Below are 25,746 nucleotides of genomic sequence, written 5' to 3'. Positions count from 1 at the left end.
TCCCAGATACTCACACCATATGTACGATGAGTTTCGGGACACTCTGTACAGTTATAAATTTAAAACAAATTTATTCAAGGGACTTTTTCCATTGAAAAAATGTAGACTAAAACAAATGTCCTTGGAGCTTTTATTTTCCAAGTTCATTGCTTTGAGAAGTTTATGATTCATTTATTTCTTTGATGTCACAAAAGTTTTCTTTGTTTTACAGCGTCACCAGCCTTTTCACCTCCCATCTTCTTCTGTTAAATAAGATTATAATTTCATATAGAGAGAAATAAAAGAGTTCCACTTTGTATTATAAAGATATTTATAATATTTACATGTTTCGAACGTCCATAATCACTCGCTTCTCTCCCCCTATGATTTCTATGATTTCTATTTAACAGCACCCTTCACTGTCGTTTTAAGATCTATCACCGGTAACATCAGTACTGCTCGTTTTGCCTACATTCCTCATTGTCTCTTGAGAAGTTCATGAAATAGTATGTATTAATGTTTAGATCTACTACCAGTCCTTGTTCGTCTTGTGGCACGTACTCTGAGCTCTCACAGAGACTGTTTTTATCATAAAAAGAAAAAAAATATCATTGAAATTATTAAAGATGATTGTAACTTTTACAGAAACGGAATGTCCAAGTTGGCCCACAACCAGAGCAGTACTAGAGGCAGTGAAAATCGTAGTGACAGCTCTAGTTGATTACATACAACAGCACGGAAGTAGAAAATCGCAGGAAGGCATTCACACGACTGGACCTGGACAATCTAAATACAAAGTCAGTATGTGCCGCGATTTATCACTCAGAGGATCTTGCCCACGTGCTACTAATTGTACATTTGCTCACAGTGACATGGAACTCGATAAGTAAGTAACAACATATCCATGTGTCTTAGAAAAAAAAGGCATAACTTGATACTTGAAATTTTCTTAGCCTTTTCGTCGTGAAAAAATTACCCCTTCCGAAGATAAGTGGCTAATTAAAAATCAGTCTGTATAGGGTATCCGAGGTAAATTTCTGAAAAAAAAAATGAGACATGGATATGAGACACGGATTGGAATTAAATATTTAATTTTCAGTTCAAATGCAGTTTATTTAATGAGTAATGTGAAAAATTACTAGTTTTATAATATTTTCGATATAATTTTCTGGCTTAGTTTGAATTCCTTGGTAAATTAGACTCGAATTCACAGAAGCTGGACATTTTTTCCGTTCTTAAAAATAATTTTTTCAGAATATTATATTAATAGGTATTATTTCACATTAATCACGTACAAAATAACCCATTCCGAGAATTGTTAATCACCAACGAGACAAAGGAGATATTTTCTTTGGAGAACTTTTGAAGGAGAAGTTCTTATTTAGAAATCTTAACAGAGAATTTTTTTGGGAACAATATAGCCCTAGACTCATTTTATGTTTAGCCCGTACTTTTTTACCATCACACTACTGAAATTATCTTTTTGATAACAAAAATCAACTCTTTAACGAAAAAAGATTAATGTTCTAGAGAATCTGACAATATAGAATTAATAAAATTACAAACAATGGAGAGTTCATACTTAGAATTAGATCAAGTTTCCTTTTCATAAAGGCATTATTCAGTGTAAATTGTCCTTGTAACCAAAAGAGAAAGAGGAGCTTGTAATTTTTCATTACCCTAGAAAAACCCAGTAATGGATAACTCAAAGCCAACAAGTTAATCTTACTCAATATTAATATGTTATTTTTTTATAAATAACTCCAAAGCCAAGGAAAATGAATAAAATCTAATAGAATTTTTTTTGTGTCTATAAAAATTTGGCCATCTTCATCAGATTCGAGAGATCTCTATTTTGTATTGAATGATAATAACAAAACAATGTTGATTTTTTAAATTGCAGGTACAGATCGAAAAGTCGAAAATTGAGTGCGAGACCGAGTTTGCAATTGACTGGAAGCCCAGATCCGAAAATTGAAAAAACAATAAGCCCGCCAGGAAAAGGATTCAAGCAATGTGATGACTTGAATTATCACTCGCCCAAAACAATTGACAATAATCACATTGAGAATTACAATTCAATCAAAGTGAGTTCCCTCCAGCCTTCAGTGAGCATTGAGAATAATTTCAGTGCTTCAATACCCAATTATACGATGCTTAATCCCCAATCTATGCCTGGAAAAAACATCGATATGCATTACGTTGTTCATAATACTGCAATAGACTACAATAATCCAAACATTCACATGTGGGATCCGAATCAAATGGTGTCTAGTCCGAATAGTCTTCCCACTAACAACAGCAAAAAACATAGATCAGTGGCAAAAACGTTGGCAATATTATTCCAGAGAAGAATGGAGATAATTAATCAACTAGAAAATATTGTGAGGACGCCACATCAAAGTCCACATCAGATTAAAATGAATTACGATATTCAGACGGAGGGAATCCAGGGAAACTACTCGATATGGGCTAATGGACCATCGCAAATACCTCCTGGCTCGATCAATTACGGAAATAATCATCGACGCTCTGATCTAGTTTTCGATGATGAGTTTGTGCCATTTGAGGCATCACCAGCTAGCAAATATGGACCTATTTCGAGGCTATCAAAATCATTGCTCAGGTAACATTTACTATTACGAGATTATCGATTCCGTTTTAATTTGAAATAAATCCCTGGTTGAAGTGCATTGAACATCATTAATGCATGTAGAAGATTTCAATACAATTTTTTTCTAGCGTGAAACAATTATTTTGAAAGATACGAATTCTTATATCCTGTACAAGATAGTTATGAAACGCGTAAGAATTTGATTTTCTAGAAATTATCGGTTCACCCTAGAAAAAAATTATTTATGCAAGAAATTCCATTCTGTCTTCGACATTGATAGTCCGTATGCTGTGTCAGGTCCCCTGTACACCAGTAGGTCCATTGAATGTTATTATTGTACTTTATGTTTTTGGGGTTGCTGAACATGAATATGTTGACCGTTTTTGTGACTGTGACGTGGGAGGTTTTCGTCCTCCCTTAATCAAGTCGCTTTTCGACTTGAAGACTCCTCCCGTACTCTGCCTTGATTTAGAGCTTGAATATCGTTACTAGCTTGAAATGCTTCATAAGCATTCTCACGGTTTTTCATAACTAACACAGCCATATGTCACCACTGACAATGGCTACAACAGTCAAACAGCTCCATTCTAAGAAGTTGAACTCAAGTGTCACCGTGGGACTGCTTATTCAGCCCAGACAGTTTGCCTTATTTTCATCAGAAAATATAAATTGAACAAAATCGACGTGTGGATATCTCCACATGTCACACGACCAAGATAACTTAGATTTAATTTCACGTTGGATGGCAATTGGGGCTACTTTTTCGCATTTTCATCAAATTATTTCGTAACCCGTTGAATTTAGGGAAACATGTTGTAAGACAATAATTATGTATTTTTAGACGAGGAATATTTTTTGTTTGAAACTTTTTTGCCTAAGCCGCACCGTTTCCGCGGAATCGCGTTATAAATAATTAAATTGTTATAAATAAACAAAACTAACCACACCTCGTAAAAACGGTTAAGATATTCGTATTCAGGGACCCTAAAAACTTGAAATTCAATGATAAAATTCAATGAATCTAAAAGTGTATACGGAATCTGTGCGGACTGTGATTGAAGTTTGGATGGAGATGAAATTCACATTCCATTCAATTATTGAAAGAAGTAAACAAATTTGCAACGAACGAGACAAGTCTGAAGGGATATTTTTTGTGAACCATACACGGAGAAATTTTTTTAGAAAAACTCTAGTAACAAAATATTTTTTGACCAAATTTATGGGAGATATTTACATCCTGAAAAGACACAATAAAATATATGAATCAAACATTTTGCTATTAAAAGAAGAGTGATTATATAGTTTGAAATTTTCGTCAATTCAAATGAAACACTATCTGTTTTCATCATTTCAAACGTACAATTTTTTGGTTTAAGGCCCGAATGGATTATCTTTTGAACGTTATCTCGATGGTTTTTCCATCTTCATAACCTAAAATATGTCACAATTTCCACCGAGTTTTATATCACATATGTGCCCCTAAAAATTATGATTGCACAATCAAAAAAGTAGAAAAAAAGCTCAACATTTTCAAAGAGCATTTTTCATCAAGATTAGGAAAGAAGTCCGATAGAGAGGAAATTGTTAATGGATAATTTATTACGGCAACTAACGATCTGACAGGCATTGGCTACTGAGACAAATAACGACTGAACATCCATTAGATACTGCAAATTATCAATTTGTAATTTCCTCCTTATTGGGTTTATTTCCCAATATTATTCAAAATCGCTTTTTGAGAATGTTCAGCTTTCTTTCAACGTTTTTTGCTTCCGAATAAAAGCTTTGTAATCGTCCGATTTTCACATTCTCTAATTCTCATTGGAAATGATGTAGAATGGTCTGAAACGTAAAAATACGAAGTTTGGCGATCATGTCTGTAGGTGAATATGTCCACCGCCACCTTCCCGATGGTCAATTTCTAGAAAATTGAGTAATTAAGTGGCTAAAATAATTCAAAATTAAAAAGTTGAAATTTTATCAGATTATAGATCTTAATGAGGACTATCTCTGTGCTCAATTTCAGCCCAATCGATCAAGTAGTTTTTGAGATAAAACCATTCGTTTTTAAATCGTTTTCCACGAATATCTTTGAAATTATTGGACCGATTTAGATTTTTTTCTTTCAAAATATAGGTCTCGATGTCCTCTACCTAGATTAACAAAAACATATATACCCGTCCATACAATGTTTTTGAGATATTTCCTCTTTTCTGTTTTTTCATTAAAATTCTTGTACGCGCGCTAACGCGTGCAAAAATCGAGATATCCACTTGTTTTTTAAAATACTCGTCTCGATGTCATCTATCTTGGTCAATCAAAATATATGTACCCGTTTATACAAAGTTTTGGAGATTCATTTCAATTAATTAACTTCGTATAAGCGATTATACATATTTGGTGTTCCCTAAATTCTTTGTTCGCACAATAACTTGAGGAAAAATTGAGATAGGAATGTGATATGAGAAAATAGTTTCTCCTGTAAATTGAAAAAGTGAATTGTTATTGATCCATTCGGAAGCTTACTATCAATGGAATTGGTAGAAATAAAAAATTAAAATACAAATAACATATAAAGTAATAGTCACATGCCTTCTGCAATATAGGAGCGACCAACTGCTTGTTTAATTGTACAATCATAATTTTTGAAGACTCCAGGACTATGTAAAACTGGATGGCAATTGAAGAACATTTCAGACTATCAAAATAAAAAAACAACTAAGATCACTTTCGAAAGAAAGCATTATCTAGCAAATGTGATTATAATCCGAGCCGAAGGCGAGACACATTCGCCAGATAATACTTTTATCGCCTGGTGGCATAATATACTATTATCGCCGTGTGGCATACGATATTTTATGTCGTTAGAATCGCGGTTTTTTCGGGCCTAACGACATAAATAGTACATTAGATGCCCGAGCCTTGGAAAACAGATCACCGTCCCCCACGTGCAAGATTGCCTTCCGAGCCGAAAGCGAGGACGTGGGGGGAGGGTGATATGTTTTCCATGGCGAGGTATGTATATTAAGTTTCGTGTCGAGGGACCTGCAAAACGGCAATTGCGTGGCGCGCAGCGCCACGGAAATGAGGTTTTTTAGGTCCCGTGACATGAAAATTAATATACACAATATGGCTGCGCCTTGCCTTCGGCTCGGAAGGCAATCTTGCACGTGGGGGACGGTGATCTGTTTTTCAAGGCTTGGGCATGTAATGTACTATTTCTGACGAATGTGATTATAACGTCACATTCGTCAGAAAATACTTTTACTCCCTAAGGGCACAATATACTATTTTCATTTCTACATTTCTGAGCCCTCTGAGGGTTTTATTAGCATTAGAGGGGCCAATAAATACGGAATCAACATTCACTTGACGAAAAAATTCTATTTTGGCGGAAGTCCACTTTCCCCCGGGAAAAATCCAAGATCTGACACTTTGGCCTCGGGTAAAAATTCAAATTTTTTATTTCGACAGATCTGGCACCGCCAGATAATTTTCAGTACCCAAAAATTGCGGCTGGTGGTGAACGAGCGTGTTGTTATGCGCAGGCATATGCGCAGATGACCATAACAAGAAACTCCCAAGGGAGTTCGGGCTAGATTGTAGCCCCGGCAGCTGACTACGGGCGCGTTTCGCAATCGACTTAGTAGCAGACTGCTAGTAGCAGTAGCAGTAGCAGTACTAGCAGTAGCAGTACTGTAACCCTATCTAATTTCGCTTTACTGCAGCTACAGTAGTTGATTCCGAAACGCACCCTTCATAATGTGCGTTCAAACGTGCAGGTGTGACAAAAAATATCATTTTATCTATTCAGAATTATCCTCCTTTAGCCCGAAAAGCACCGATTTCTTGTCTGAAACCTACCATGAATTGATCGAATATGCATGCGATGTTCTTCACTCAAGAATTTTTCTTTTGTCATATTTTGTCCATTTTTCTTTCAGTGTGATAGGGAGAGCGTTTTATATGGGGTGTTTTATGTATGGGTCGAAAATACACAAGAATGAAAGGGGCAGGAGTTATGGTTAGAATTGACGAAATTAACCTGGCGATAAGGCTCACTAACACCCACAGTGCTAACGTACTGTTGCCCGTATAGAGCTGCGGGACACCCCCGAAAGTATGATCACGGAATGTGAAGTAAACAATTTTTGATCAATTTTAGTCATTGCAATCCCTCTAAATATGATTTAATGGGGTGGGGTACGCACCTACACGTATGAAAAAATCGTATAGAAATTTTCTATACAGATTATGTATAGAATTTCTATAGGATTTTCGTATATGAGATTTGGATATTTCTATTGGGAACTCAGATGGGGGCGGGGCGTAGGTCGTGGACCCTACTTGCATAGGTTCACATTTTTGCCACTCGACAGTAGCTTCTTGGGAGAGATTGGACTCGCAATCTACTTACACGGGTTCAACACGCGCGATCGTTCTCGTGTATATGTAGAAACATTTCGTATGGAGTTGCGACATTTCTCTACGTTTTTCTCTGGAGCGTTGAGACATACAAAAATTTATGTAAAAATTTATGTATAGAAATAATTCCTATAGAAATATCCGAATATCATATACGGAAATCCTATAGAATTTTTATACGCAATCCGTACAGAAAATGTCTATATGATTTTACTTCCGAATGGAAGCATTGCAATTGTTCGATTTTCAAATTTTCTAATTTTGCTTGGAAATGATGCAGAATGGTCTGAACCGTAAAAATACGAAGTTTGGGGACCATGTCTTTGCGTGACACTGTCGGTGGTCATTTTTTCGTAAATTTGATAATTAAACGGGAAAAATCATTCTAAAAAATTTGAAATTTTTTCAGTTAATTGGTATAACTTGAGACTAACTCCATGCCAAACTTCAGCTTGATCCGTCTTTTAGTGTTTGAGGAATATCCATTCGTTTTTTAACGTTTTCTCGCAAATATCTCGGAAAATATTCAACCAATTTCAATAATTTTTTTCTCAAAGTATTCGGCATGCTCTCCTCTATCTAAATCAATCGAAACATATATACTCGTTCATACAAAGAGATATTTGAGATATTTGGATTTTTCTGTTTTTGACTTGAAATCCTTGTTCGCGCTCTAACTTGAGTAAAAATTGAGATATCGACTTGAAATTTAGCATGAAGCTGTCTCGTATCATCGCTAGGACCTGAATGGAAGATGGGCTCAATCGGTCAATTAGTTTCGGAGATATTCAACTTTGTATGTAAACCTAATGTCTTGAATATCGCAATAACGAGTCAACCGATCTCAAAGATTTTTTTTTCAAAATATTCGGCTTGACGTCCTCTATCTAAATCAATCAAAACATATATATCCCTTTATACAAAGTTTTTGAGATATTTGGATTTTTCTGTTTGACTTGAAATCCTTGTTCGCGCTCTAACTTGAGTAAAAATCGAGATATAAACGCATCCATTCGGAAGCCCGCAATCAATATATTGATGGCGAGAAAAGAATAGACGCCCTACTCAGTAGAATATGTACAGCCGCATGGCTGCAGTCGCCTGCTTGTTTTCATACGTGATAGGGCTGCGAGACACGCCCAGGAAATCGCTTCTAAATCGACCGACCGACCACTTGCGTTTTAATGCGTAATTCGCTTTTTACACAATAAAAAGTGATCACGGAACGTCAAGTAAACAATTTTCAATCAATATTAGGCATTGCAACCCCTCTAAATAGGATTCAATGGGATGGCTACGCACCGTAGTCCATACGCTGAAGCTGATCTTGTATCAATCTGTATCGGAATCGACGAATCTCGTAGAATTTATACTTTTTGGGTCGCTGATTCCGAATTTGTCGGTTATTAAAAACAAACCTGTGTTCTATTATTAACAATTTAATTGTTTAAGGCCCGGCTGGATTATTAGGTGCTCATAATAACGAATTCAAACAAAAAGTTGAAAAACTTGATTTTGCAAAATTATGTCATGTTTTATTTTTTTCGTATTTTTTTCATTAATTCTTGTCATCAAAACAAGTATTTTGAACTGTCAAACAAGTTAGGTTTCGTCCTGGACCTATTTTATTTTCAATTTTTTCATGTTGAAATTCCGCGAATTTGGTCAAAACACCCTGAGACGACTTCGATTATGTATCGAAAAAATATGTAACATATAAGTATACATTTTAATTATTTTCATATTATTTGTAATCAAAGTCAATCAACCCAATTTTGCGGTATTTCAATTGGGGCATTCCATTTTGTCCTTCAATTATTTTTTTTGAATTGGCATGATTTCAACTCATGCTGAAGCTATATTTTACCTCCACTATAAGTAATTTTTACCAAAAAACACAATTAATTAGCCTCTACGGTTTTATACCCCATTTTGTCTTCCGCTCCCCTATATAGCGGTTGTTTTGTATGTTTTATCGATATGTTGTTCCCTGCCTTATCTTCTGAGGTCGATAAAGCAGAGCTCGCTATATCATTCGGCTAAATCGAAAATCGGCAGTATTTTTAGGCGCCTGATTCGAATAATCTCAAACTAAAAATTACAATAAAGAATAGGGTCTTGGGTTGGAATAGTTGAATACATGTTGTACGATAGTATAATTATACGGGAGTTATATACCTACCATTATTGATTTTTTAGCGTCATGCTCAATAATACAATTTCATGGATTCTGCTAGTTCCATTTCTACAAGGAGATCAATGCAAAGGTTCTTACAAGTTCTAATTCCCGTTAACGTAATCCAAGGGCTGAAGACTAAAGGAATTTTCGTCAAAAAAAATCATTGGTAGATATATTATTCTTAGGATCATTTTCTTGGCTAGAATCTATATCCGTTATCATTTTTAATCACATAAAACCGTCAAATACTGTTGTAATTCCGCCAGTATACTCAGACTACAGTTAATGACCTTAGAGTTATCAATTTTTTACCGTAAATACAAGTAAGAAGATATTAGTTCATCAAGAGTAGTCATATCTTCAAGAGTACATTGAAGTAATTCTTGATTGGAGGCATTAATTAATTCCGCTGCCTAACTATTTTGTATTCAAATGTTCAGCATGATATTTATTCGTGGCTGCGGTATATCACTGGCTTCAAGAATCAATATAATAGTTTGTTGTTTTACTATCACAATTCCTAAATATGCCGTATTAGTAATTGATATGGCTACATCGGCGTAGTTATAAAAAGAAAGTAGACATAAATCGCACAATTATAATTATATCGATGTAGTCGATTATTTTTCGACATATTGCTAATGTTTGTTGAAGAAATTCTGCTGTAAAAAATTGTACGAAAATTTTATATCGCCTGATCAGAAGTGTCGATCGAAAGTAAAATTACATTTTAATTCCATTGTTAAATGTGAAAATAAGAAATCTAGGTGATAGGAAGTTTTTTATTCGTAAGTTTGTAGTGCTCTGACGCTTGCCTTTTGGGAGTCGTGACCTCAACACATCTCGATAATAAGAGAAGGCGAAAAAATTCAAGTAATGCAGCACATTAAGAACACAAATCGTGCTGTTTTTTTTTTTAATTCATTATAAAATGTAGAATATATTCCGTTCAAAAGCGATTACGATTTTGACTTATGATGCATTATTTACTTTTTGGGTGTGGATGTTATTGATTTTCATGTTTTGTAAGGAGCAATTTGATAGCATGGATACATTATTATTAATAATATCAGCAGGTGGAGTATTACCATTAGTTTCAGTTAATATTCTCTTCAGGGGCACTTGATCGGTAGAGTTTACAGTACTCGAAGTACTGGGGATACATTGATTGGCGATGCGGGGGAATACTTGACTCGTATTTCCCAGAGACTCTCCCACATAACCTTGAGCGATGGTAGCCGATTTCCAGCCCCCATGTTTCATTAAAATAGTAGTACTAGTACTCGAATCAGCCAGCAATGTCGCCGAAGTTCTTCTAAACGCGTGACCTGTATATCTCTGGATTTTATCAATTGGTAGAAATGTTNGATTTTGCCGAAAGTCGACTTGCCCCCTGAAAAAATCCAAGGTTTGACACTTTGGCCCCAGGTGAAAAAAAATTTTTTTCAGTTTTCACTTTTTCCACATACTTTTGAGTTTTGAATAGCGCGTCGCTTAAATCATTGGAATCAACGTTCGATCGGCGAAAAAATTCGATTTTGCCGAAAGTGGACTTTCCCCCGAAAAAATCCCAGGTCTGACACTTTGGCCCCGAGTGAAGAATTGTATATTATGTCATCAGGCGATAAAAGTATTATCGCCTTCGGCTCGAATTATAATGCCACATTCGCCAGATCATGCTTTTATATCGTTGGGCCCGAGAAAACCGCGATTCTAACCTCGCTTCGTTCGGTTAGATCGCGGTTTTCAGGCCCTACGACATAAAATACTGTATGCCACACGACATTAAAAGCATTATCTAGCAAATGTGATTATAATCCGAGCCGAAGGCGAGACACATTCGCCAGATAATACTTTTATCGCCTGGTGGCATAATATACTATTATCGCCGTGTGGCATACGATATTTTATGTCGTTAGAATCGCGGTTTTTTCGGGCCTAACGACATAAATAGTACATTAGATGCCCGAGCCTTGGAAAACAGATCACCGTCCCCCACGTGCAAGATTGCCTTCCGAGCCGAAAGCGAGGACGTGGGGGGAGGGTGATATGTTTTCCATGGCGAGGTATGTATATTAAGTTTCGTGTCGAGGGACCTGCAAAACGGCAATTGCGTGGCGCGCAGCGCCACGAAAATGAGGTTTTTTAGGTCCCGTGACATGAAAATTAATATACACAATATGGCTGCGCCTTGCCTTCGGCTCGGAAGGCAATCTTGCACGTGGGGGACGNTTGACTTGAAATCCTTGTTCGCGCTCTAACTTGAGTAAAAATTGAGATATCGACTTGAAATTTAGCATGAAGCTGTCTCGTATCATCGTTAGGACCTGAATGGAAGATGGGCTCAATCGGTCAATTAGTTTCGGAGATATTCAACTTTGTATGTAAACCTAATGTCTTGAATATCGCAATAACGAGTCAACCGATCTCAAAGATTTTTTTTTCAAAATATTCGGCTTGACGTCCTCTATCTAAATCAATCAAAACATATATATCCCTTTATACAAAGTTTTTGAGATATTTGGATTTTTCTGTTTGACTTGAAATCCTTGTTCGCGCTCTAACTTGAGTAAAAATCGAGATATAAACGCATCCATTCGGAAGCCCGCAATCAATATATTGATGGCGAGAAAAGAATAGACGCCCTACTCAGTAGAATATGTACAGCCGCATGGCTGCAGTCGCCTGCTTGTTTTCATACGTGATAGGGCTGCGAGACACGCCCAGGAAATCGCTTCTAAATCGACCGACCGACCACTTGCGTTTTAATGCGTAATTCGCTTTTTACACAATAAAAAGTGATCACGGAACGTCAAGTAAACAATTTTCAATCAATATTAGGCATTGCAACCCCTCTAAATAGGATTCAATGGGATGGCTACGCACCGTAGTCCATACGCTGAAGCTGATCTTGTATCAATCTGTATCGGAATCGACGAATCTCGTAGAATTTATACTTTTTGGGTCGCTGATTCCGAATTTGTCGGTTATTAAAAACAAACCTGTGTTCTATTATTAACAATTTAATTGTTTAAGGCCCGGCTGGATTATCTTTCGAACGTGATCTTAGTTTTTTTTTTATTTTGATAATCTGAAATGATCTCCAATTGCTATTCNTTTTGAATAGCGCGTCGCTTAAATCATTGGAATCAACGTTCGATCGGCGAAAAAATTCGATTTTGCCGAAAGTGGACTTTCCCCCGAAAAAATCCCAGGTCTGACACTTTGGCCCCGAGTGAAGAATTGTATATTATGTCATCAGGCGATAAAAGTATTATCGCCTTCGGCTCGAATTATAATGCCACATTCGCCAGATCATGCTTTTATATCGTTGGGCCCGAGAAAACCGCGATTCTAACCTCGCTTCGTTCGGTTAGATCGCGGTTTTCAGGCCCTACGACATAAAATACTGTATGCCACACGACATTAAAAGCATTATCTAGCAAATGTGATTATAATCCGAGCCGAAGGCGAGACACATTCGCCAGATAATACTTTTATCGCCTGGTGGCATAATATACTATTATCGCCGTGTGGCATACGATATTTTATGTCGTTAGAATCGCGGTTTTTTCGGGCCTAACGACATAAATAGTACATTAGATGCCCGAGCCTTGGAAAACAGATCACCGTCCCCCACGTGCAAGATTGCCTTCCGAGCCGAAAGCGAGGACGTGGGGGGAGGGTGATATGTTTTCCATGGCGAGGTATGTATATTAAGTTTCGTGTCGAGGGACCTGCAAAACGGCAATTGCGTGGCGCGCAGCGCCACGAAAATGAGGTTTTTTAGGTCCCGTGACATGAAAATTAATATACACAATATGGCTGCGCCTTGCCTTCGGCTCGGAAGGCAATCTTGCACGTGGGGGACGGTGATCTGTTTTTCAAGGCTTGGGCATGTAATGTACTATTTCTGACGAATGTGATTATAACGTCACATTCGTCAGAAAATACTTTTACTCCCTAAGGGCACAATATACTATTTTCATTTCTACATTTCTGAGCCCTCTGAGGGTTTTATTAGCATTAGAGGGGCCAATAAATACGGAATCAACATTCACTTGACGAAAAAATTCTATTTTGGCGGAAGTCCACTTTCCCCCGGGAAAAATCCAAGATCTGACACTTTGGCCTCGGGTAAAAATTCAAATTTTTTATTTCGACAGATCTGGCACCGCCAGATAATTTTCAGTACCCAAACTTGCGGCTGGTGGTGAACGAGCGTGTTGTTATGCGCAGGCATATGCGCAGATGACCATAACAAGAAACTCCCAAGGGAGTTCGGGCTAGATTGTAGCCCCGGCAGCTGACTACGGGCGCGTTTCGCAATCGACTTAGTAGCAGACTGCTAGTAGCAGTAGCAGTAGCAGTACTAGCAGTAGCAGTACTGTAACCCTATCTAATTTCGCTTTACTGCAGCTACNTCCAAAAATTATGATTTCACAATCAAAAAAAAGTTGAACATTTTCAAAGAGCGTTTTTTTAATAATATTGGGAAATAAACTCAATAGGGAGGAAATTGCAAATTAATAATNGCCGTGTGGCATACGATATTTTATGTCGTTAGAATCGCGGTTTTTTCGGGCCTAACGACATAAATAGTACATTAGATGCCCGAGCCTTGGAAAACAGATCACCGTCCCCCACGTGCAAGATTGCCTTCCGAGCCGAAAGCGAGGACGTGGGGGGAGGGTGATATGTTTTCCATGGCGAGGTATGTATATTAAGTTTCGTGTCGAGGGACCTGCAAAACGGCAATTGCGTGGCGCGCAGCGCCACGAAAATGAGGTTTTTTAGGTCCCGTGACATGAAAATTAATATACACAATATGGCTGCGCCTTGCCTTCGGCTCGGAAGGCAATCTTGCACGTGGGGGACGGTGATCTGTTTTTCAAGGCTTGGGCATGTAATGTACTATTTCTGACGAATGTGATTATAACGTCACATTCGTCAGAAAATACTTTTACTCCCTAAGGGCACAATATACTATTTTCATTTCTACATTTCTGAGCCCTCTGAGGGTTTTATTAGCATTAGAGGGGCCAATAAATACGGAATCAACATTCACTTGACGAAAAAATTCTATTTTGGCGGAAGTCCACTTTCCCCCGGGAAAAATCCAAGATCTGACACTTTGGCCTCGGGTAAAAATTCAAATTTTTTATTTCGACAGATCTGGCACCGCCAGATAATTTTCAGTACCCAAACTTGCGGCTGGTGGTGAACGAGCGTGTTGTTATGCGCAGGCATATGCGCAGATGACCATAACAAGAAACTCCCAAGGGAGTTCGGGCTAGATTGTAGCCCCGGCAGCTGACTACGGGCGCGTTTCGCAATCGACTTAGTAGCAGACTGCTAGTAGCAGTAGCAGTAGCAGTACTAGCAGTAGCAGTACTGTAACCCTATCTAATTTCGCTTTACTGCAGCTACAGTAGTTGATTCCGAAACGCACCCTTCATAATGTGCGTTCAAACGTGCAGGTGTGACAAAAAATATCATTTTATCTATTCAGAATTATCCTCCTTTAGCCCGAAAAGCACCGATTTCTTGTCTGAAACCTACCATGAATTGATCGAATATGCATGCGATGTTCTTCACTCAAGAATTTTTCTTTTGTCATATTTTGTCCATTTTTCTTTCAGTGTGATAGGGAGAGCGTTTTATATGGGGTGTTTTATGTATGGGTCGAAAATACACAAGAATGAAAGGGGCAGGAGTTATGGTTAGAATTGACGAAATTAACCTGGCGATAAGGCTCACTAACACCCACAGTGCTAACGTACTGTTGCCCGTATAGAGCTGCGGGACACCCCCGAAAGTATGATCACGGAATGTGAAGTAAACAATTTTTGATCAATTTTAGTCATTGCAATCCCTCTAAATATGATTTAATGGGGTGGGGTACGCACCTACACGTATGAAAAAATCGTATAGAAATTTTCTATACAGATTATGTATAGAATTTCTATAGGATTTTCGTATATGAGATTTGGATATTTCTATTGGGAACTCAGATGGGGGCGGGGCGTAGGTCGTGGACCCTACTTGCATAGGTTCACATTTTTGCCACTCGACAGTAGCTTCTTGGGAGAGATAGGACTCGCAATCTACTTACACGGGTTCAACACGCGCGATCGTTCTCGTGTATATGTAGAAACATTTCGTATGGAGTTGCGACATTTCTCTACGTTTTTCTCTGGAGCGTTGAGACATACAAAAATTTATGTAAAAATTTATGTATAGAAATAATTCCTATAGAAATATCCGAATATCATATACGGAAATCCTATAGAATTTTTATACGCAATCCGTACAGAAAATGTCTATATGATTTTACTTCCGAATGGAAGCATTGCAATTGTTCGATTTTCAAATTTTCTAATTTTGCTTGGAAATGATGCAGAATGGTCTGAACCGTAAAAANACACTATTTGCTCTCTATTGGACTTATTTGTTAATTTTTATTAAAAACGCTTTTTGAAAATGTTCAATTCTTTTTCTACTTTTTTTGATTGTACAATCATAATTTTTAGGGACTCTTGCGNATACGAAGTTTGGGGACCATGTCTTTGCGTGACACTGTCGGTGGTCATTTTTTCGTAAATTTGATAATTAAACGGGAAAAATCATTCTAAAAAATTTGAAATTTTTTCAGTTAATTGGTATAACTTGAGACTAACTCCATGCCAAACTTCAGCTTGATCCGTCTTTTAGTGTTTGAGGAATATCCATTCGTTTTTTAACGTTTTCTCGCAAATATCTCGGAAAATATTCAACCAATTTCAATAATTTTTTTCTCAAAGTATTCGGCATGCTCTCCTCTATCTAAATCAATCGAAACATATATACTCGTTCATACAAAGAGATATTTGAGATATTTGGATTTTTCTGTTTTTGACTTGAAATCCTTGTTCGCGCTCTAACTTGAGTAAAAATTGAGATATCGACTTGAAATTTAGCATGAAGCTGTCTCGTATCATCGTTAGGACCTGAATGGAAGATGGGCTCAATCGGTCAATTAGTTTCGGAGATATTCAACTTTGTATGTAAACCTAATGTCTTGAATATCGCAATAACGAGTCAACCGATCTCAAAGATTTTTTTTTCAAAATATTCGGCTTGACGTCCTCTATCTAAATCAATCAAAACATATATATCCCTTTATACAAAGTTTTTGAGATATTTGGATTTTTCTGTTTGACTTGAAATCCTTGTTCGCGCTCTAACTTGAGTAAAAATCGAGATATAAACGCATCCATTCGGAAGCCCGCAATCAATATATTGATGGCGAGAAAAGAATAGACGCCCTACTCAGTAGAATATGTACAGCCGCATGGCTGCAGTCGCCTGCTTGTTTTCATACGTGATAGGGCTGCGAGACACGCCCAGGAAATCGCTTCTAAATCGACCGACCGACCACTTGCGTTTTAATGCGTAATTCGCTTTTTACACAATAAAAAGTGATCACGGAACGTCAAGTAAACAATTTTCAATCAATATTAGGCATTGCAACCCCTCTAAATAGGATTCAATGGGATGGCTACGCACCGTAGTCCATACGCTGAAGCTGATCTTGTATCAATCTGTATCGGAATCGACGAATCTCGTAGAATTTATACTTTTTGGGTCGCTGATTCCGAATTTGTCGGTTATTAAAAACAAACCTGTGTTCTATTATTAACAATTTAATTGTTTAAGGCCCGGCTGGATTATCTTTCGAACGTGATCTTAGTTTTTTTTTTATTTTGATAATCTGAAATGATCTCCAATTGCTATTCAGTTTTACATAGCCTTGGAGTCTCCAAAAATTATGATTTCACAATCAAAAAAAAGTTGAACATTTTCAAAGAGCGTTTTTTTAATAATATTGGGAAATAAACTCAATAGGGAGGAAATTGCAAATTAATAATTTGATGTATCTAATGGCTGTTAGGTCGTCATTTGTCACAGTAGTCAATGGCTGTCAGATCGTTAGTTACCATGATAAATTATCCATACACTATTTGCTCTCTATTGGACTTATTTGTTAATTTTTATTAAAAACGCTTTTTGAAAATGTTCAATTCTTTTTCTACTTTTTTTGATTGTACAATCATAATTTTTAGGGACTCTTGCGTGATGTAAAATCCAATGGAAATTGTGATATATATTATGATATATCGAAAAAAAATGGAGATTATGTTCGATAGATACTCCACCCGGGCCTTTACTGGAAAAAAATCGTAGTTCTTTTGAATACTGAGAAAAATACATGAGAAGCCTCAACAAAATTTGAAATTTTGAGGTATTAAAATGCCTTTGACCATTTTTTCTGGACTTCTTCTTTCGGAAGATATTCCCAATCGAGAATACTGAAAAAAAATAATCCATCTATTTTTATTACAGGAAGATACCTACGAAGTTGATATAGCGAACGATATGCGTGAATTGGAATTGCGCTGGGACTTCGAACTGAAAGAACAAGAGAAACGTTGGTCCAACGAGGAGGACAATGTTAAACAATTATAATATGGAATTTTTACAGGTACGAAAATCATAATAAACTCTCCAAGCATTTTATCCCAAAACATCCATGATATTCTGAAAAAATATAACACGAAAATAAGAGACAGTGTCTGACATTTTGTTTAGTTGAGGAAAACCAAACTCAGGTGATCAGGAGCCAGAAAAACACAAAAAAAATGGAAATTATGGACTGCATTGCTTTTAACCCCAGAATAATATATATAGTACTTAGAATTTCCGTGGTATACAGATCTGCCTCTAATGCGTAAAAGGAAAAATGTGATATTAAACTACTGTTCATTTCCAACTCCTCTGAGACTCAGATCGCTACGCTAAATTTTAAAAGACTCTGTAGGACAAATTTTCATACATGCTACCCTGACTTCTAGATACTCTAGAAAATATCCAGACACTAGAGATTTCAGTTGCAAAATAGAAGCTCTCAGCTTTTAATTAATGATATGAGATTTTTTGTTTCATTCAAAAACAGACTAAAAGAAAATTAGAAAAAAATATTAGAAGCTTCGAAAGCAAACTACGATCTAATCTCAGGGTGAGATGGAAATATCCAATAGTTCATATAACCAGTGCAGACCGTGCGACTGCATGTTAATAGAAGACGATAAAACTGATGAAAACAGTTCTTTTTGAAACATACATAGGTTTGTTAAAATTTAACAGAAGAAGAACAAGCCATTAAAGTCGAAGTGGGGGAGATTGAAGTTTCGTCAGTGTTTTATAAACATGACCACTATTATTTATTTATGTTTCCTTGAATGTCTCGAGTGAAAAAATACAAATAACAATATTTGAGAGAAGTGTTACTTAATTGGAATTTCACAGCTCGTATAAAGGATTGGCATTTAAAATTAATGGTCAATGATAGATTGATATTTGATGCTGATACAAGTGGAAAAATATACTTTTCATTTTATCTCCATGATGATGATTTTATTGATGATGAAACTTGTGATTGCAGAAGCAAGAATTAGTGTGGTACACCTGTAAATTATAGTACTAACATTTAAATCCATAATATTATTTCTAATGAATATATAATGATAATACTTATAACATGAATATTGAGAAATTCCAGTTTTATTGGAAAGTATCTTGTAGGTTTATGGGGAGGGATTAAGAATAATGGAAAGTAATGTTTCCTTCGAGTGTGTTATTATTAATATTTTACTTTGTTATTCTGCAGAAAAAATTGTTTTTATCAAACTGCTCAATATGAAGAATTACATAAAAAAATTTTACGGTGTGAATTCAGTGAATTCAAGAACTGGTGGTTGAAAGCAAACATAATTATTCAACTTAGAGAATGTAAATATGTTTCGAAATGAACAATTATCGTCTTAGGAATGTAATGGTGCAATTAAAGAAAATCGTTCTTTTTTCCTCAAATAATAATGCCCGTTTTTAAAATTACTCCTTAATTATATTTTTCGTTTAATTTATCAGATAATATAAAAAAACCATACCAATTGGGATAATTGTTACGACGCATAATATATAAATCATAAAAGAATGGAGAGTTGATGAGCTTTGGTTATTGTGTACATTTCCGATCAAAATTTAACAGTGAAATTGGAAATTAAGATGAATCAATGTTTTTTGGGTCGTTTCAAATATGGAATTGTTTCAAATACGATTGATTTTTTCAACGAAAGATATCAACTAAAGTTGTTGTCTAGGAATTTTTTCAACTATAATTAAGCTTTCGTCGAATTTCCTTTTAAAAACTGTTAACGAATATATCAAACTTGACTCATTAGGTTTGACCAGTTCATTATAAAATGCGCAATGAACAATTGAATTAACCTATATAAACAGAAAAATAAAAGAAGAGCGGTCAATGAATTTATTGACGAATGAGATGGAAGATGAAAGGGCTGTGTACAATGTGGAAGTAATATGTGCAACGTCAACGTTTGTGCTAGCTTCAGAATTAATTGCATGTTAAACATGTCACTATATAGATGTATCAAAGATAATAGCATACACAAGCAATACCTATTGTCAATGGTATGAACATTTTCACCCTTTAAAACAAAAAAAAATTAAGTTGTTTGTTTTGAACATTTAACACATAACAAAAGTCTAGAATAATTATATACATATCCGTATATAATTCATATAAGCCAGTACACTTGAAGTTTATATTATTTATGTGAATTGTTGAAGGGAAGGCAAAGTAAATTTTTTTCTAATAGTTTTTTTTATTTACTAAAAACACGTTATGATTATATATATTGGTAACAAGTGGGTAAACTGAAAAGTCGAACGAATAATTGTACCAAAATAATAAATATTAAGGATTTTCTCAATTTTATAAAGAAAAAAGAAATAATAATGAAGAAATCACTCAGATAATTGTTATGAAGTAACGAACTATTCTTGAAACGAGTATGCATGCACGAATCGAGTAAATTCACTGTTATGCGCTCTGCAGAAAATTATTCTTTATCAATTGATGTCAAGTCTAAAGAATGTGCCTACTTTTTGTCGATAACTGACATTGCAATTTTTTCATAAGTAAATAGGGCTTAAAAATTACAAAAATGCAATGCATCTAATTGTTTTTATCCGTCGATTTATGTCTGTAATCAAATCAACCATTTTTCCGGTGTATATTTCGAAAAAACAATTTGATAGATTGTAGAGATGGAATGTTTGAGAAACAAAAGACAAATGTAAAATTTCTGTATTTTACAAACAAGTGTACTTGTATATTTATATACTCAATAAAATAATTCTGAATAACGTAATGTTTGTGTAAATTTTATTTTATTAATCCCTTTATAAAAAACAATTCCAATCAACTTCTTTTAACATTGTCTATTATCTAGTTTTCCGCAGTCCTATAAGACTGACAGTGATGGCTGAATTTTTAAGGTACAATTCCTTAAAATCATTTTTCTGTACAATTTTATCTTCATTTGTAGAGATAATTCTCAGTAAAAAATCGTACAAACTCATCAATTTTAACTCGTTACATAAGGCAATAATTGGCACAACATTTTCCACTTTCAAGTTCTTTCTCAATTTATGCTCGCAAAGAATAGACAATTTGTCGATTCCATAGTTATTTATCACAGTAGCAGTGTCATCGAGAGCTGTTGAGTCGCCTGAGTACAGATATTTTAATGCAATCTTCAGCGCTGCAATATCAACTCCATCCTGTATAATACAATATTATTACTCGGTTGTTGTCTTGATCTCATCATTTCTGCAAAAAGTGTACTCTGACTCGCGAGAACAGCTTTGTGTGCAGGTGTTTCACTCAATTCAGGACTCATGAAATAATTAGCCATATTTATAATTGATAGTGGCTCTTCTTCGCCGGAAATTCCGAATCACGTGATTTCACATTCGATTCGAACAAATTGTGCTTTATTACAACTGGTACAGAACTGCCTTGTTGGACAAAGAAGCAGTATTTTCAAATGAGTAGCAGGCAGCAGTTCACTCAGTCACTTTAAACATTTAACGGTAATAATTAGGTCTGTTTATTTTCATTCTCGCTGCGCACGACTCAAGTTCCTCATTTTTCTTCAATTCGTTCTTTCGAATTAAAATGGTCAAGTTGCTAGAGACATTGACCCGTGCCAAAATATTGAATAAGTAGTTTAGAATCCCGGAGACTTAGAAAGCTGGGGAAGTTCTCCAATCGAGACTTTTGGGAGGATCAGAGTAACAAAGGATCCAATTGCATAATCCTATGTTTTATTGTGAAGGGTTCCTGCCCGTAAGTAAATTCCTCCAGAACATTACTGAAACAGGATTCTCCATTGTAAATAGGACACTGTGGTGAAAAATTCTGATTTTGAAGGTTCAACATGTCCTCTTCCCTGGAAAGGTGTATTCTGTTGCACTTACCAAAAAAATAGAACTGATAGTGTTGAGTACGCGCGTGAGTACGCGCGTGACAATAGTATGCAACACTCTAACAGCTGATTGGGTTCTTCTTCTATTCCAAATAGTTTTATCTCCAACTCAGATAGGGGCAAGTGCCAAAGCTGATTGGGTTCATAGTGTTAGGGGAAGGCCAAGCAGGCAAAATCATTCGAAACCAAATAAGAACTTGTACGGCCAATTCACGAACTAGTGGCGCCAGGTAGTCAGCCACTTTTCAATGCATCAGACAAAGATGCAAAGAAAGCATGCATCTGACCACCCTTGTTTAATGCCTTTGGCCAATGGAGTGGGTGTCCCCCTGCTACCATCTATTTTAGTTTTGCAAAAATTCCGTAATACTCAAGTAACGACGTTTGCGAAAAATAATGTTGAAACAGTTTTTAAGGAGACAAAAATAGCTTCATATCTGAAAATCTCAGAAGTTCACTCTCTCATTTTTCCTAAAAAACCTCACGAGAGATAGAATTCAGAACAGTCAACAATAGTCCTGTTGAACAAGATGGATTAGAGTATCGGGTTGATCTTTCTGCTTTATTATTGCGGGTTTTACTTTTCCGATTGAACTTTCGGTTTGATTTTTGACTTTACCCTTCTGTCTGACGCTTCTGCTTTTTTTTTTTTTTTTTATTGATAAGTATCAACCCTTTATTTGGGTTATTTACAATTTCCGATATTAAGAAAAAATTAAAGATTTTACATTGGTTCAATTTTTTGGTTTTTCTTAGATTCTTATCTTATTGCTTTTAACAAAATTATGGATTATTTCCAGAGGTTCTAAATTCTTAGAGGCGAAGAATGCATTTATGGTGAACGCCCTGACGGACCGACTTCAGAGTTGCGTCAGAGTTGCGTAAGACTTGAATATTTCCAACATTTCAGAGAAAGTTCAGAGTTCGGTCAGAGTTGGGGCTATGTCGGAATCTACGTCAGATTGCATGGGTGTTCTCTGAACTCTTACCTGCCGTCAGTGTTAAGAGTTCAGTTTTTTTTATTGTTGATTATTATTTATTTACTTTTGGGGAGGGAAGGGCAGGTTTACATGTGTTCTCTGAACTCTTACCTGCCGTCAGAGTTAAGAGTCTAGTATTCTTATTGTTGATCATTATTTATTTATTTCTGGGGAGGGGCCGGGGGGGTTTACATGTGTTCTCTGAACTCTTACCTGCCGTCAAAGTTAAGAGTTCAGTTTTTTTATTGTTGATCATTATTTATTTATTTCTGGGGAAGGAAGGGGGGTCCATTTGTTCTCTGAACACTTACCTGCCGTCAGAGTTAAGAGTTGAGTTTTTTTATTGTTGATCATTACTTATTAATACCTGGGGTGGGGAGGAGAGGTTTACATGTGTTCTCTGAACTCTTACCTGCCGTCAGAGTAGAGTTCAGTTTTTTCTATTGTTGATTATTATTTATTCCTTTCTGGGGAGGTGGAGAGGGAGTTTGCACATGGTCTCTGAACTCTTACCTGCCGTCAGAGTTAAGAGTCTAGTATTTTTATTGTTGATCATTATTTATTTATTTCTGGGTTGCGAAGGGGGGGGGGTTGCATGTGTTCTCTGAATTCTTACCTGCCATCAGAGTTAAGAGTTCAGTTTTTTTTATTGTTGATTATTATTTATTTATTTCTGGGGAGGGAAGGGGAGGTTTACATGTGTTCTCTGAACTCTTACCTGCCGTCAGAGTTAAGAGTCTAGTATTCTTATTGTTGATCATTATTTATTTATTTCTGGGGAGGGGCCGGGGGGGTTTACATGTGTTCTCTGAACTCTTACCTGCCGTCAAAGTTAAGAGTTCAGTTTTTTTATTGTTGATCATTATTTATTTATTTCTGGGGAAGGAAGGGGGGTCCATTTGTTCTCTGAACACTTACCTGCCGTCAGAGTTAAGAGTTGAGTTTTTTTATTGTTGATCATTACTTATTAATACCTGGGGTGGGGAGGAGAGGTTTACATGTGTTCTCTGAACTCTTACCTGCCGTCAGAGTAGAGTTCAGTTTTTTCTATTGTTGATTATTATTTATTCCTTTCTGGGGAGGTGGAGAGGGAGTTTGCACATGGTCTCTGAACTCTTACCTGCCGTCAGAGTTAAGAGTCTAGTATTTTTATTGTTGATCATTATTTATTTATTTCTGGGGATGGGACCGGGGTGTAGCGTCTCGCTACACACACACCAACGCGTAACACACGCACGGATACGACACGCTGAGAGACGACTGGACATCGGTGACATCATCGCGCTCTGTCACGCGCCCAGTATCAAATACCTCTCGCTCGCACCTATTGTATTCGCATCCGAATTCTTACCTGACGCGGATATAATATTCAGTCTGGGGCTAACCGCCAAATACTCAACGAGTCAACCAACCGACTCATCATCTGTACATACCGCATTCACGGCAATAAACTAAATCTCTAGTTTTGCAAACTGTTGCCTCGCGTAGTTGATTCGTTATCTTCCCGAACAACCACAACCTCGAATCCTAGAGTGGGGGGGGGTTTACATGTGTTCTCTGAATTCTCATCTACCGTCAGAGTTAAGAGTTCAGTTTTTTTCAGTTTTTTTATTGTTGATTATTATTTATTTAATTCTGGGGAGGGGGTGGGAGGTCACATGTGTTCTCTGAACTCTTACCTGCCGTCAGAATTAAGAGTTCAGTATTTTTATTGTTAATCATTCTTATTTATTTCTGAAGAGGTGAGAGGGCTTCATTTGTTCTCTGAACTCTTACCTGCCGTCAGTGTTACTAGATGGTGACGTCACCCCATTTAAAATTGTACAGGTTTTGGCTATAAATCGCCAAAATCTGGCAACCCTGCCTGCCGTCAGAGTTAAGAGTTCAGTACTTTTATTGTTGATCATTATTTATTTATTTCTGGGGAGGGGAGGGGAGGTTTACATATGTTCTCTGAACTCTTACCTGCCGTCAGAGTTAAGAGTTCATGTTTTTTATTGTTGTTTATTATTTATTTATTTCTGGGGAGGGGCAGTGGAGGGGGGTTTACATGTATTCTCTGAACTCTTACCTGCCGTCAGAGTTAAGAGTTCATGTGTTTTATTGTTGTTTATTATTTATTTATTTCTGGGGAGGGGCAGTGGAGGGGGGTTTACATGTATTCTCTGAACTCTTACCTGCCGTCAGAGTTAAGAGTTCATGTGTTTTATTGTTGTTTATTATTTATTTATTTCTGGGGAGGGGCAGTGGAGGGGGGTTTACATGTATTCTCTGAACTCTTACCTGCCGTCAGAGTTAAGAGATCAGTATTGGCGTGTTTGGGGTGGATGTGGGGGGTTTTTGGATACAGATAAGAACTGTCAAGGGGTGACCATACGAGGCTGTTCCACTTGACCTTCTCGAGGGTTAAGAGTGCTCGTTACTACCGCTGTCTTTGTCTTTGTGTTAACGCGGTTGTTGTCATCTCACAGTTTATCCGAAATGAAATAAAATCGACGCTTGTGAGAGAAAAATAAAGTATTTAGAAGTCTTTATTATCACCAGCACAGCACATCTCTGGGTGCTCAGCAATGTGCTGGCACTCGTCACAATAACACAAAAGCAAAATCGTCGCACTCATGATGTTAGTGCACGACCACTGGCACTTGTTTTGATTTCGCAAGGATGTAGCAAAACCAAGGCTCGGCGCTCGGACGCTTGGAATGTTCTAGAATTCACGAGACGTCCGTTTGAAAATGCCGTTGAGTCCAAATACCCGTCCAAAAACTTTACACTGAAGAGTGGTCGAATTCACACGGAAACTCAACCACAATATTGGAACAGTCGAGAAGGGAGAAATTCGATGACTCCAACTATCAACTCTTATTCGTCAAATATGTTGTGAGTTCAAACAGGGAAATATATATCCGCAAAAAATGAACTCTCAACTCTTGGTAATGTTGCTTCAGAGAGTACTTACAACGCCCGAAAGTGATCTCTTAACCGCGATATATGTGTTGAGAACTCAGAGAGCCCACAGAAACTACCTACCCTCCCTCTCCCCAGAAAACTCCCAAAACTGCAGTCTCAACTGTGAAGAATCTTGAGAGTTCACAGACCACACAAAAAACCGATTTCCTCCCCACCCCCAAACTCCCAAAATTGAAATCTTGACTCTTAAAAATGTGGACATTT

General features: G+C 36.7%; 1 protein-coding gene and 1 long non-coding RNA gene across 4 annotated transcripts in view; both read left to right on the top strand.

The window, feature by feature from the left end:
* The window catches only part of LOC107039306 (roquin-1), a 9,140-nt gene extending 6,531 nt beyond the window's left edge, over nucleotides 1–2,609 (top strand). Inside the window, exons 5-7 of the mRNA XM_015258860.1 lie at nucleotides 625–865; nucleotides 1,883–2,066; nucleotides 2,328–2,609. Of these exons, the coding sequence (XP_015114346.1) occupies nucleotides 625–865; nucleotides 1,883–2,066; nucleotides 2,328–2,609 (707 nt within the window). The remainder of the gene's footprint in view (nucleotides 1–624; nucleotides 866–1,882; nucleotides 2,067–2,327) is intronic.
* A 13,926-nt stretch (nucleotides 2,610–16,535) lies between these two features.
* LOC107039332 lies at nucleotides 16,536–20,473 on the top strand. 3 transcript variants are annotated; one of them, XR_001460953.1, is made up of 3 exons: nucleotides 16,536–16,675; nucleotides 17,583–17,721; nucleotides 17,829–20,473. It is a non-coding gene; the product is annotated as an uncharacterized LOC107039332 (long non-coding RNA). The 3 variants fall into 3 exon arrangements; XR_003783083.1 differs by having other exon boundaries at nucleotides 17,583–20,473; XR_003783084.1 differs by lacking the exon at nucleotides 16,536–16,675 and adding an exon at nucleotides 17,314–17,481 and having other exon boundaries at nucleotides 17,583–20,473.
* Nucleotides 20,474–25,746: the final 5,273 nt, after the last annotated feature.

Source organism: Diachasma alloeum, unplaced genomic scaffold (genome assembly GCF_001412515.2).
Source record: "Diachasma alloeum isolate Michigan unplaced genomic scaffold, Dall2.0 Dall_scaffold_00296, whole genome shotgun sequence".
Classification (NCBI taxonomy): Eukaryota; Metazoa; Arthropoda; class Insecta; order Hymenoptera; family Braconidae; genus Diachasma; species Diachasma alloeum.
Note: the sequence above shows the minus strand (reverse complement) of the source record. Positions and strands in the feature narration are given on the sequence as shown.